The 13390-nt window shown below is 41.9% G+C and overlaps 1 protein-coding gene and 1 long non-coding RNA gene across 5 annotated transcripts in view; one reads left to right on the top strand and one right to left on the bottom strand.

Annotated features, from left to right (window-relative positions):
- GSTO2 (glutathione S-transferase omega 2) overlaps positions 1-13390 on the top strand; it is a 31148-nt gene that overhangs the window by 6580 nt on the left and 11178 nt on the right. For 3 of the 4 annotated variants that reach the window (XR_013397773.1, XM_001114322.5, NM_001289962.1), the window contains 2 exons: positions 1799-2021; positions 3334-3435. Coding sequence is in view for 3 of the 4 variants with exons in the window: in XM_001114322.5 (XP_001114322.1) it covers positions 1799-2021; positions 3334-3435 (325 nt within the window). In the remaining variant the exon portion in view is untranslated. The remainder of the gene's footprint in view (positions 1-1798; positions 2022-3333; positions 3436-13390) is intronic. The other variant, XM_015148027.3, reaches the window with a different exon arrangement.
- On the bottom strand, positions 5502-6685 carry LOC144331343 (uncharacterized). The gene is made up of 2 exons (XR_013398404.1): positions 6310-6685; positions 5502-5709 (listed from the first exon to the last, which is right to left on the bottom strand). It is a non-coding gene; the product is annotated as an uncharacterized LOC144331343 (long non-coding RNA).

Below are 13390 nucleotides of genomic sequence, written 5' to 3' on the forward strand. Positions count from 1 at the left end.
TCCAGGTTCCTGACTCTTGTCTCAGAGAGTCCATCACAAGGGGGTGACTTCAGAGTTTCAGACTCATGTCAGAGAGATACAAAGACTAAGATAGAGATATTTTAAATAAAATTATGTAAATCCACCTTGTTGAGTATATAGGGCCTATATTTCCAGATTCTTCCCTTTTGCTCAAATTAAGTTGACCTTAAGGTTACCTGTTTTTTGAGGAAAATAACAACAACAGGATGTTTGCCCATTTGGTGATAAATTATCAGCCTAGGAGCTGATGTATTTTCTTAGGGCAGGGTTTCTCAACCTTGGCACTGTTGACAATTTGGGCCAGATAATTCTTTATTGGAGAGGTGGGATAGGAGCTGTCCTATCCATCGCTGGATGTTTAGCAGTATCCGTGGTCTCTACCCATTCAGTGGTCTCTACCCATGACAGTAGAGTCCCCCTTCCCTATCCTCTATCTTCAGTTGTGACAGCAAAACAATGTCTGCAGACATTGTGATATGTCCCTTGGGAAGCAGGCCAAAAATCATCTCTAGTTGAGACTCACTGCTTTAGGTTTTTTAGGTCTTTCTATGTGGCCTATGCTGGTCGCGAACTCTTGGGCTCAAGCAATCCTCCCATCCTGGCCTACCAAAGTGCTGAGATGACAGGCATGAGGCACCTCATCCAGCCTCTGCTGTAGGTTTTAAGACAATCTCCTAGACTAAGCAACGAATGTTCCCATTTGTTTCCTTTCATCTTTTTAAACATATGTTCATGCTTCTGGCAACTTTATAGTTATCTAAATAATAATTGTATTATTATGTGAACATTAAATAATAGTATTATTTGAACATCTAATAATTAGAAGAAGAATTAAAAAGTTATTGCATGCTTACGTGCCAGGCACTGTCCTAAACACTTTACACATATTCACTTACCTGATCACCACAGTACCAAGAGATGGGTGTAATTCTTAGCCCCATTTTATAATTAGGGACACTGAGCCCAGAGAGGTTAGGAATTCGGTTAAGGCCCCAAGCTAGACTGTTCAGTCTGATGCCAAAACTCATGCTCTTAATTGTTAACACTTACCATATTCTGTTGTGACCTGTTAATATCAGATTTGTATTTTCAAGCTGTAAAATGTACTAAATTCTCTCATGCCATGGTTAAGTGTGTGAACTCTGAGTCTGTCTGTCTGGCTGTGATCTTGGCTCCACTACTTTTTTTTTTTTTTTTTTTTGAGATGGAGTCTCTCTTGCCCAGGCTGGAGTGCAGGGGTGTGATCTCAGCTCACTGCAACCTCTACCTCCCAGGTTCAAGTGATTCTCCTGCCTCAGTCTCCCGAGTAGCTGGGGTTACAGGCACCTGCCACCACGCCCGGCTAATTTTTTGTATTTTTTTAGAGATGGGGTTTCGCCATGTTGGCCAGGCTGGTCTTGAACTCCTGACCGCAGATGATCTGCCTGCCCCAGTCTCCCAAAGTGCTGGGATTACAGGCATGAGGCCCCGTGCCCGGCTGGCTCTACTACTTCTTAGTGGGTGGCATTGTGTGTGAGATTCAACCTCCTTGAGCCTTCTTTCCTATGAGGTGAGCCTACTTCATGGGGAATTATGAGGAACAACTGAGATAAGGCATAGAAAACATCCAACACATCTCACTGCCGGAAGGAAGATGATGATGTTATATATTTTATACAAAACTTAAACCTTAGAAAACTAATTGCAAATTTTAACTTTTAAACTGATTGCTTCTGCTTTCAAGAAGAGTGCCTGCCTGCAGATGCCTCTCATTTTTGTTTTCCTTTTGTTTTTTAAGACATGAAGTTGTCAACATTAACCTGAGAAACAAGCCTGAATGGTACTATACAAAGCACCCTTTTGGCCACATTCCTGTCCTGGAGACCAGCCAATGTCAACTGATCTATGAATCTGTGATCGCTTGTGAGTACCTGGATGATGCTTATCCAGGAAGGAAGCTATTTCCACACGACCCGTATGAACGAGCTCGCCAAAAGATGTTGTTGGAGCTATTTTGTAAGGTATATTCAATTTTAAAAAGCCACTCACACTCTATTTTACTTTGCATGTCTTTCCCAAACCTCAACCCATTTTAAAGCCAAATCATTGGTGAAACTGATTTGTTTTGATACCATGTGATCCTCAGGAGATTAGCTAGCATGGAATTAGGGTAGAGCATGGCCACTGATATTAAAGTTAAAGGCTTAACTGCTAGGTGCTTCTCCATTTCAACTGGCAGGCTCAGGAGGTATGGTTATGACATGGCAATGACCATGTGACTTGAAGCAGGAATATTGAAAGAACTGAAAACTGGTGATCCTTAAAGGGACAATTTCCCCGACTTCAGGTAAAAAGTAATGGAGTGTGACGATTATGCATAGAAGGTGATGGTCTTCTTTTTTCTTTTTTTTTTTTTTTTTTGAGACAGGGTCTCGCTCTCTCTGTCACCCAGGCTAGAATGCAGTGGCATGATCTTGGCTCACTGCCACCTTTGCCTCCTGGGTTCAAGCAATTCTGCTGCCTCAGCCTCCTGAGAAGCTGGGATTACAGGCGCATGCCACCACACCCAGCTAATTTTTGTATTTTTAGTAGAGATGGGGTTTCACCATATTGGCCAGGCTAGTCTTGAACTCCTGACCTCGAGTAATCTGCCTGCCTCGGCCTCCCAAAGTGCTAGGATTACAGATATGAGCCACTGCGCCTGGCCAGTGATGCTCTTTAGAGGCATAGGAGTGCCTGCTGCCCAGGAAATGTGAAGAATAGATAAATGGTGGCAGATTTGATAATGAAAGTAAAAAGAATGGAGAAACTTTAAGATGATGTCTTTGAAAAGGAATTTTTAAAAAACTTCAGTGAGATTAACAGCTGACATATATCAAGCACTTATGATGTGCCAGGCACTGTCCTAATTACTTTGTAGGAGCTAACTCATTTAATCCAACTGCCCTTTGAAGTGGGTACTGCTATTGTATCCATTTTTCAGATGGGAACACTGAGGCTTAGAGAGGTTGAGTGTCCCACCTAAGAATGTATAGCATGGAAGCAGCTGATCAAGTAAGGAGCACTGGAGAAAGCCTCCTAAAGCACCCTGTTTTCCTAGGGTGCTGTGAGAAGCAGATTCCTACTTCTCATTAGGAATCTGGGATATGTCCGGGATATGACATTATCCCGGAACCACAGACATAACCTAGTGCCCCTCACAGGGAGCTGGGGGTTGGATGTGGGTGTTGCCCTGTTAGGCTGGAGTTATAAAGCTTTGCTGCCTTTTCAAGCAGAGCAGGAACTGGAAGTTTCCGCAGACTTCTCCACTGAGAACCTGTGTCCTCTGATTAGGTCCCACATTTGACCAAGGAGTGCCTGGTAGCATTGAGATGTGGGAGAGAATGCACTGATCTGAAGGCAGCCCTGCGTCAGGAATTCTGCAACCTGGAAGAGGTACAAAAAGGGGTCCCTCTCCTGGTCAGCTACAATGGAAGAAGCCAGGCAGGGTTGCTAACCTGGTCACTCTGACACCGGCCTTCACAGGCTTATTCTTTGTGCCTTTGATAAGTCAGACTTCTGATCATCTGATTACATGTTTGCCCTTCTCTAACGTGCTCTGGAATTATTCTGGAAAATCTGATGAGGAGTTGGGGAGGACATGCCATGAATTGCTTCCTTTCCCAGAGTCACCCCATCTTCCTGAGTATCTCTGCATGGCTTCTGTAGCTTCTGCCAGTGAGGTCAAGGTCTGTAAAGGTTAGGGATTGTGTTTGGCTGCTGGAGTCTAACTACTGTAAATTCATGTTGTAAGGGTTTACTGTCTCATGTAACATTCTCTCACATATTATAACGGCTTATTGTCACATATACGGTGGCTCGCACCTGTGATCCCAGCACTTGGGGAGGCTGAAGCGGGAGGATCACTTGAGCCCCAGGAGTTTAAGACCAGCCTAGGCAACATAGCAAGACCCCTACTCTACAAAAATAATTTTAAAAATTAACCAGGCATAACAATGCATAGCTGTAGTCCCAGCTACTTGGGAGGCTGAGGCAGGAGGATAGCTTGAGTCTGGGAGGTCAAGGCTGCAGTCAGCCATGATTGCACCACTGCACTCTAGCCTGGGTGACACAGTAAGTAAGACTGACTCAAAAAAAAAAAAAAAAAAAAAAGCCACAGCTAGGCAATTCAGGCCTATTTTGATGGCTTCTTTATGACATTATCAGGAACTGAAGCTCTTTCTCTTTATGGGCTCTGTCATCCTTAGCGCAACTTAGTACAAGGCTATCATCCTCAAAATAACAAAATAGCTGCTGTCACTGCAGCCATCACATCCAAGTTCCAGGCTCTGAAAAGCAGAATATAAAGAAAAAAATGGCAAATGGCCATGCCCCTTTTAAGGGCTTTAAATCCTACCAGAAATTCTACCCAATGGCTATTTACATTTCATTGGCCAGAACTTAGTTGCAGGGTCATGACTATCTTAGGGAAAGCTGGGAAATATAGTCTTTTAGCTGGGTTACCCTGAATAAAATCAGGGATCTGTAATTAAGGAAGAAGGGGAAAATGGGTGCAGTGGCAGGAGCACTCTTTGCCAGTAGATCCTTCATTAACCCGGCAGTAATGGAACTACTTATCCCATACTTCTAGAATAATCTGGAAGGCAGTTCTTTTACTCCCATTGTTTCTTTTGTTCCAGAAACTAATAAATTCACCTTATGGGTGGGTGGTTCCTCTATTGGCAGCCAGAGAATACGATTTTTTTCCCCTTAAGGGAAGACTGGTTATTAATACTCTTCTATTTGACCTTTATCAAGTGGAAACAGATTAAATGTATTGATATTTCCAGTTGCCTATCTCAGATTTGTACAGTTAAGTTATGGATGACGAATGGTCGTGTGTAGGAAATGTCAGTCTTTTGTCCTGAGGTCACCAACTGTGGCCTTGACCCCAAGGAGGCCGTATGATGTGGTGGAAAGAGTCTTGGATCTTAGGCTTGGCTTTACTAAATTCCAGAACCTTGGGCAATATTCTGTACCTCTCTGGGCCTTGGTTTTCCGGTGTGCAAAATGAGGGATTATTTTGAAATGTGCGTTCCTCAGAGCCTCTGGGTTCTGCAGTGGGTTCTCCACTCAACTTCCCAGCGAGTGGAGGCCTGGTAGATGGTTCCAGACACTGCTTCACTCAGGTCAGCACTGCCTTTAACCACCATGTTCAACCTCAAGTCTAAGAAGATGGCATTTGGGGAGAAAGGAGAACTGCTGCTTTAAAAAAGAAGTTCAAAAAATCTTGTGACTAGAGAATTTATAGTCTTTATTTCAAAGATCAGCTGAATGGACCCCATCATGCCTGGTTACCTTCTCACAGATAAACAAATACTGGACCAGGGAAAGGAGCTGGGGGAAAAAAACCCTTTGAATTCAAAGATACAGTAATTGAAACATTTTCATCCGTTTCCCTCCTACCTCCATTTGGATGATGGGTGAACTTTTTAAATTATAGATTGCTAGATGAAAGTATAGGGTTATGATGAAGATACAGTTCTTCAGTTGGGGGTCTTTCCCAGGGCAAGTGAACCAGTATTTTGTGCCATGAATCATGCTGCAGATACTTTGCATACATCATCTCATTGAATCTTGCCAACAACCTTCTCAGTTACAAATGGTACTAGTCCTGTTTTGCAAATAAAGGCTCAGAACTGTGTACTAGGAATAAAAAATATTAAAGACCTTCAAGGGGCTCAAAGCCTGGATGGGGAGATAGGCTGTTAAGCCCATTTAAAACCTGGGTGTGTTGAGTGCTAGGCTGGAGACATGCATACGAGAAGGCTGGTCTGTGGGGGTAGATAATGCCTCTGTTGACTCTTAGGATGAATTAGAGGCACAAGGGCGAGAGCCTGGTGTGTTTGGCAAACAGTAACCAGTGAGGAGTTGCCAGCGAGGGAGTGATTGATAAGAGGCGAATGTGGAGGGTGGACCAGAGTCAGACGCTGAAAGGCCTTTTCCACTGTGCCTGGGGATTTGTACTTTATTTCAGAGTTGATGGTGAGTAATTGAAGCCTGTCAAGCAGGAGAGTGGTATACTCCTTCATGCTTTTAAGAGTATTCAGCCCATCACTTGCACCCAGGATGGGGAGGTTGCCGTGAGCCAGGACTGCGCCACTGCACTCCAGCCTGGGCAACAGAGTGAGACTCTGTTTCAAAAAAAAAAAAAAGGAAGAAAGAAAAGAAAAAGTATTCAGCTCATCTGAGCACAGTGGCTCAAGCCCATAATCCCAGCACTTTGAGAAGCCAAGGTGGGAGGATCACTTGAGCCCAGAAGTTTGAGACCACGCTGGTCAATGTGGCGAAACTCTATCTCTTTAAAAATACAAAATGTTAGCTTGGCATGGTGGCTTATCCCTGTAGTCCTATGTACTTGGGAGGCTGAGGTGAGAGGATCACCGGAGCCTAGGAGGTTGAAGCTACAGTGAGCTATAATTTCACCACCGGACTCCAGCCTGGACAACACAGTGAAACCCTATCTCAAAAAAAAAAAAAAAAAAGATGTTCAGCCCAGCAAGAGTATAGAGGATGGATTAGAGTGGCCAAGAGCAAGGACTGGGAAGGGACAAAGAGGGCCCCACTAAAGAGGGTTGGAGAGGGAGGTTTAATTAGAGAGATTTTGAGGGACTAAGATGAGATGAAATCTGAGGAAGGAGTAGGAGTTACCGAGGATGGTTTCCAAGTTTGTGGCTGGTAAATGTGATGCTTTTCACTAAGAGTTTGAGGGAGGACACATTTTGTCAAATTTGAGGTGTTGATGGGATATTCATATGTGGGCAGAGCTTAGAAGAGCAACGTATGGTCTCTACTGGACCTTTGGAATGGTTTTATGGGCTAGGAGCTTTAACCAGAGAGTTTAGGAATGTCATCAGCGATGTGGTGATAAATGTTTAACAATCAATTTTCTCTTAAAAGAGAAAGAAAAAGAAAAAGCACTGATTTATAGCATTTGCTGATTTGGGTGGTGTAAATACTTCCGCCAAGGCTAATTTTGAGCTACCAATGTGCTATCTCTAAACTCAAGAGCTGGCAAAAGATGTGGGCAGCTCCAGCATGTCATTGAATAAGAAATTTCACTTTATCTTCAATAACTGAGCCCCAGAAACACCATTGTTAACCAGCCTCTGTATAGGTAGCTTTCACTAACCAGCCTTGGTGTAGGTAGCTTTCACTGATGCTATTTAAGGAACACCGGGTATTCCACATTGTTCTAACAGGTTTGAATGTGGTTTTGTCCCATAGACTGTTAGCAATAATTGTAACTATGGCTGGGCGTGGTGGCTCACACTCGTAATCCAGGCACTTTGGGAGGCCAAGGAGGGAGGATCACTCAAGGCCAGGAGTTCAAGACCAGCCTGGGCAACACAGTGAGACCATGTCTTTACTAAAAATAAAAAAATTAACTAGTCATGGTGGCGTGTGTCTGTAGTCCCAGCTTCTCTAGAGGCTGAGGCGGGAGCATCTCTTGAACCCAGGAGTTTGAGCTTGCAGTGAGCTATGATCATGCAACTGCACTCCAGCCTGGGTGACACAGCAAGACCCTGTCTCGAAAACAAACAAACAAACAAAGAATAATAACTACAATGTAGGAAATATTGAAATCTGAAAACATGACCAATGAACTTGAATTATGTGATCTGTTCCTTTAAATGCCAATATATTTATTCTAGGAGAGTCTAGTGAAATTGAAATTTGTCAGAATAATTTTAATGGAGATGATCCCCTGATTTATGCAACTCTTTCACATGATTTTGCGAAGTCAGGATTTTTTGTGAGCTAAAAATATTTTAAATACTCATTGTCTTTCTGAGTGATAAGCAAGCCAAGATTTCATGTATAATCTTCTGCTATGTTATCCTCAAACAAAAGGTCAGTTCACCTTTTGTGGCCTTAAACTCTGACACTTTCTTCTTTTGAAATAACTGCCTTGTCTAACTTTCGAAGTTTTTTTTTTTTGTTTGTTTGTTTGTTTTTGCTTGTTTTTTGTTCGTTCATTTGTTTATTTTTTAAATCTGGTTTCAGGTGGGTTCAGTGGCTCATGTCTGTAATCCCAGCACTTTGGGAGGCCTAAGCGGGCAGATCATTTGAGCCCAGGAGTCTGAGACAAGACTTGACAACATGGCAAAACTTCGTCTCTACAAAAAATACAAAAATTAGCTGGATGTGGTGATGCACACCTGTGGTCCCTGCTACTTGGGAGGCTGAGGTCGGAGGATCACTTGAGTCCAGGAGGTCAAGGCTGCTGTGAGCTTTGATCATGCCACTGCACTCCAGCCTGGGTGACAGAGTGAGACTCTGTCTCAAAAAAAAAAAATTAAGTTCCATCAAAATCAAATATTTATTATGCTTGTTATATAACCGCATTTTTCTCTATTATCTTTTACAATTCTTTGAGATATATTACTGCCACTTTTATTATCAAACTAGCAGCGTGCTCACTGCCTTTCCTGTTCTGAACGTTGGCATGAGTTTTAAAACTACGACACTTGTCTTGCTGTACTTTATGTCTTCACGCAGATTTTCTAGCCTTTACTGAATCATTAATCTAAGCAGCACACATTTTTTAGTTGTATTCTTTTTCAGGTATTGACTTTCCCATTTCTGAATGGGACTTGAGCCAGGCTTCATTTGATCTTTGTGGATTTGAATGTGGCAGGACCTCTTGGTGTCACTTTTCATCTGTGCCTTCCAAAAATATTTTCATTATGGAAATAGTCAAATCAAGTTCAAGTGCAGTGAAAAGTAGGATTTGGTCATGTTTCCTTGAGGCTTTGGAGTTTTGCTTTAAATCTAGAAAGTGTTCGTGGCTTATGAATTGGTTCTGCACGCTGACTATTGCTTAGTCCTTTCTTCACCATCATCAGAGCTCCATAAAGGAGAGCAGGGAGGGGACAACATAAATAATGCTGAAATAGCACTGAGGGATGAGACCTGGCCCAGCAACTGAAGCCTTTGTCTGCCGGCGGCCACAGGGCACTTTATGATTTTGCTTCTTGTCATCCAACCACCTGCCTTGAGGTGCTTCACTTTGCATTTCCATGCAGAGTTTCCCGCATTGCCAAATTTGATTGCATGCCTTATGTGTAGCAGTTTGCATGAGGCGGAATTTGCATAAATTATGTGTGTATCACCCAGGAGCTTCTGTAGTTAAGTACTTTATTGATTCTAAATGTCACCCATAATCTTAATTTTTTAATTACTTTATTTTCTTTTCCTCTTTTAGAGATGGGGGTCTCTCTCTGTTGCCCAGGTTGGAGTGCAGTGGCACAGTCATGGCTCACTGTCGTCTTGAGCTCCTGGGCTCAAGCAATATTTCCACCTCAGCCTCCCGAGTAGCTGGAATTACAGGCTCAAGCCACCGAGCCAGACTCCATTATCTTAATTATTGTTGTAATTATTTTTTTGAGTCAGGTTCTCACTCTGTCACCCAGGCTGGAGTGCAGTGGCACAATCACGGCTCACTGCAGCCTCAACCTCCTGGGCTCAAGTGATTCTCTCACCTCAACCTCCCGAGTAGCTGGGATCACAGGTTCAGGCCACCATGCCCAACTGTTTTGTTTTTGTTTTTGTTTGTTTTAATTTTTTGTAGAGACGAGGTCTCACTGTGTTGCTCAGGCTGGTCTTGAACTCCTAGGCTCAAGTGATCCTCCCACTTCAGCCTCCCAAAGGGCTTTGATCACAGGCATGAGTCACTGTACTTGGTAATCTTAATTTTTAGTCTGTCCTTTCTTCTCATCAAAAAAGACATTTATTCAAGTTAGATTATATTGTCTTGGTTTAGTTTTGTTTTTGCTCTTTCTTAATTTTTATTAATTTCCAGTGGCAAAATTATTTATATGTTGTTTGTTTCTCCTTCGATAGCACCAGGAAAGGAAGGCAAAAAAGTTTATACCTGGTTAATTCATCACTGAAAACAATTTTCTGTATCCTTTTATATATAGCAGACTACAGGCTAAATTTTTTATCATCTAAGTTAACATGTCTACAAACTAAATTCATTATTACTAGCTATTTTGAATAACAAAGTTGTTGAGATATAATTTGTATGCCACAACATTCACCCTTTTCAAGTGTACAATTCACTGGCTTTTAGTATACTAGGAGAGTTGTGCAACTATCACCACTATTTAATTTCAGAGCGTTTTTTATCATACCCCAGAGAAACTGCTCACTCGTAAGCTATCATTTTCCATTTCTTCTCAGTCCGCCTGGCCATACGTAGCCACTAATCTGCTTTCTGTCTCTATGGGTTGACTTATTCTAGACACTTCATATAACTGGAATCATACAACGTGTAGCATTTCATGAGCTATTTTCACATACCATAAAGTTCTTAAGGTTCATCCTTCATTCTTTTTTATGGCTAAATAATATTCCATGTGTGAATACACACATTTTGTTTATCCACATCTGGGAAGGTTCCACTCTTGGAACCAATGTGGATAATGTTGTTGTGAACACTGTGCAGGTTTTTGCATGAACATACGTTGTGATTTCTCTTGGATTTGCTAGCTGATTTAGCATGTTTACTAACATGCCATTTTAGTTGTAACCACCATTCTTTCACACTTGGGAATGGGTTATCCCTGACTCAGGATGCCTGGTTAAGTGTGTTAGTGCTGTTGCTAGTTCAGTTACTTCATTCATCATCCAATTCTGACAGCTGCTTTCTAGATAAACTAATATTTGCTGTACTTCTTTCAATAGCCTTCTGATATACCCTTTCCCATCACATAAATAATAGAATAATAATTATTCTTATTATTTAAAAATTATTTTTACCCTTCTCCAATTATAAAGTAGTACTTGTTCATTAGAGAGAATTTGGAGAGTACAGGAAAACATAGAAACTAAGGGGAAAAAATATAATCCCACTACCAGAAACAACCACTGTTACAATCTTGGAGACTTTTTTGTTTTTGTTTTCTGTCCTTTTCTGTTTTGTATATTTTATGTAGTTGAAACTTGATTACTATTATGATGTAAATATTCCCTAGACCCCCTGCCATTTTATTTTGAGACAGGATTTTACTCTGTTGTCAGGCTGGAATGCAGGGTGCAATCATGGCTCACTGCAACGTCGAACTCCTGAGCTCAAGGGAGCCTCCCAACTCAGCCTCGTGAGTAGCCGGGACTACAGGTGTGTGCTACTATGCCTAGCTAGTTTTCTATTTAACTTTTGTAGAGACAGGGTCTCCCTCTGTTGCCCAGGGTGGTGTCAAACTCCTGGACTCAAGTGACCCACCTGTCTTGGCCTCCCAAAATGTTGGGATTACAGGTGTGAGCCACCACACCTGGCCAATTTTTATAAACTCTATAAATGCTTATTTACATGTATAAGAGTGTTTCTTAGAGCAGCAGCATTATTTGTGATGATGACAAATTAGGAAACAATATTCATTAGATGGTGAGTGGTTAAGCAAATCATGTCTGTCTTGTGGAATTCTGTGGAACGGCTGAAAATGAATGAGGTAAATCTGTGTACTGACATTAAAAGATTGCCTAGAAATATTAAATGAATCACACAGTAATACAGCTGGTATGATCCCATTTTAGTAGAAGAAAACAAAACTGAACCATGCAGGTGTGCATATACATGTAAATAAATGGCTAGAAAAGTATCTAGAGAGAAACCCATCCACCTCCCAGTAGTGTCTCACACTGGGAAGGGGACTGATTAGAATTGGGGTGGGTAAGAAAAGTGGTTAAGGGCAGGGATGTGAAGGGAAGATTTTGCCTTTTACACTATTTTCTGTGTTTGATTTTTTTTAAATGATGGGAATGTATTTCTGTATTAAATATGTAATCTTTAAAAGTAGAAAAAACACTTTTTTTTTTTTTTTTTGAGACGGATTCTTGCTCTGTCGCCCAGGCTGGAGTGCAGTGGTGCAATCTTGGCTCACTGCAAGCTCCGCCTCCCGGGTTCACGCCATTCTCCTGCCTTAGCCTCCCAAGTAGCTGAGACTACAGGTGCCCACCACCACGCCCGGCTAATTTCTTTTTGAATTTTTAGTAGAGACTGGTTAGCCAGGATGGTCTCGATCTCCTGACCTCATGATCCTCCTGCCTCGGCCTCCCAAAGTGCTGGGATTACAGGGATGAGCCACTGCGCCCGGCCGAAAACACTTTTAATGTCTGCATACTTTGCCATGTTTATAAACCATAAAGTTATTTATCCAGTACACTAATTAGGAGTGTTTAGATGGTTTTCAGTCCTTTGCCGTTTTGAATAGTGCTACAGGGAATATCAGCTTCTTTGCCTAAGAAGCATTTTCTGTATTTTAGAATATGTTCTTAAGCTGGACTCTCAGGAATAGAATGACCAGATCAAAGGTTATAATGAGCACGTTGGAGGCTTGGGCTGTATTTCACTAAATTGCTTCCCAGAAGACTTGTGTTGTTTGCCCCTCACCAGCAGTATGTGAAAATGCTCTTTGCCTTATCTCCTTTTCACTGGGGGGAGAGTTCATTCAAAAAGATATTTGTTTGTTGAATAATATTTGCTGTGGAGAGACACTGTAGCTCCTCATTGTTGACTTAATGCATATTTCTTTGATTGCCAGGGAAGTGGGAGGTTTTCCCTGAAGTATGTCATCTCTTGCTCCTGGTCTTGTAAAATTTGTCTGTTCAGTTCAGGGGCTTTGGCTATCTGGCCATCTGAATCTTACTAATTTTCCTTGTTGATTTGTAAAAGTTCCTTTTAAAGCGTTCCTTGTATAGAAAAGATATTTGGCTGGTTTTAAAACACATTTTTGTTTTCTTTTGACTTTTAGTTTGGCTTATATATTTTTGCATATGGAAGTACAGCATCTGAAAGTATTATGCTGTAAGGCTTTCCTGCTATGATTTCCTCCACTGTTTTATGTGTAGGAAGTCCTCTCCCCACTTCAGAGACTTGATAAATATTCATTTATATTTTCTTCCACCACCAATCACTTTACAGACATTTGACTGGTCAAGCATTACCCTCCTAGCTTTTCCCCCACACTATCTTACAAATATATTGTGATTTGTTTTAGTTTTTGTTTTTGAGACAGGGTCTCACTCTGTCACCCAGGCTGGAGTGCAGTGGCATGATCACGGCTCACTGCAGCCTTGACCTCCCGGGCTCAGGTGATCTTTCTACCTTAGCCTCCTGAGTGTCTAGGACTACAGGCACCACCATGCCTGGCTAGTTTTGTGTATTTTTTGTAGAGACGGGATTTCTCCCACCGTCCGAGACTGGTCTCGAACTTCTGGGTTCAAGCGATCCTTCCACCTTGGTCTCCCAAAGTAGTAGGATTAAAAGTGTGAACCACCACACCCAGCCCTACAAATATATTTTGAAGATAAGAATTAAGCTCATTAAAAGGATGCCAGCATAGAA

This window comes from Macaca mulatta, chromosome 9 (assembly GCF_049350105.2).
Source record: "Macaca mulatta isolate MMU2019108-1 chromosome 9, T2T-MMU8v2.0, whole genome shotgun sequence".
NCBI lineage: Eukaryota > Metazoa > Chordata > Mammalia > Primates > Cercopithecidae > Macaca > Macaca mulatta.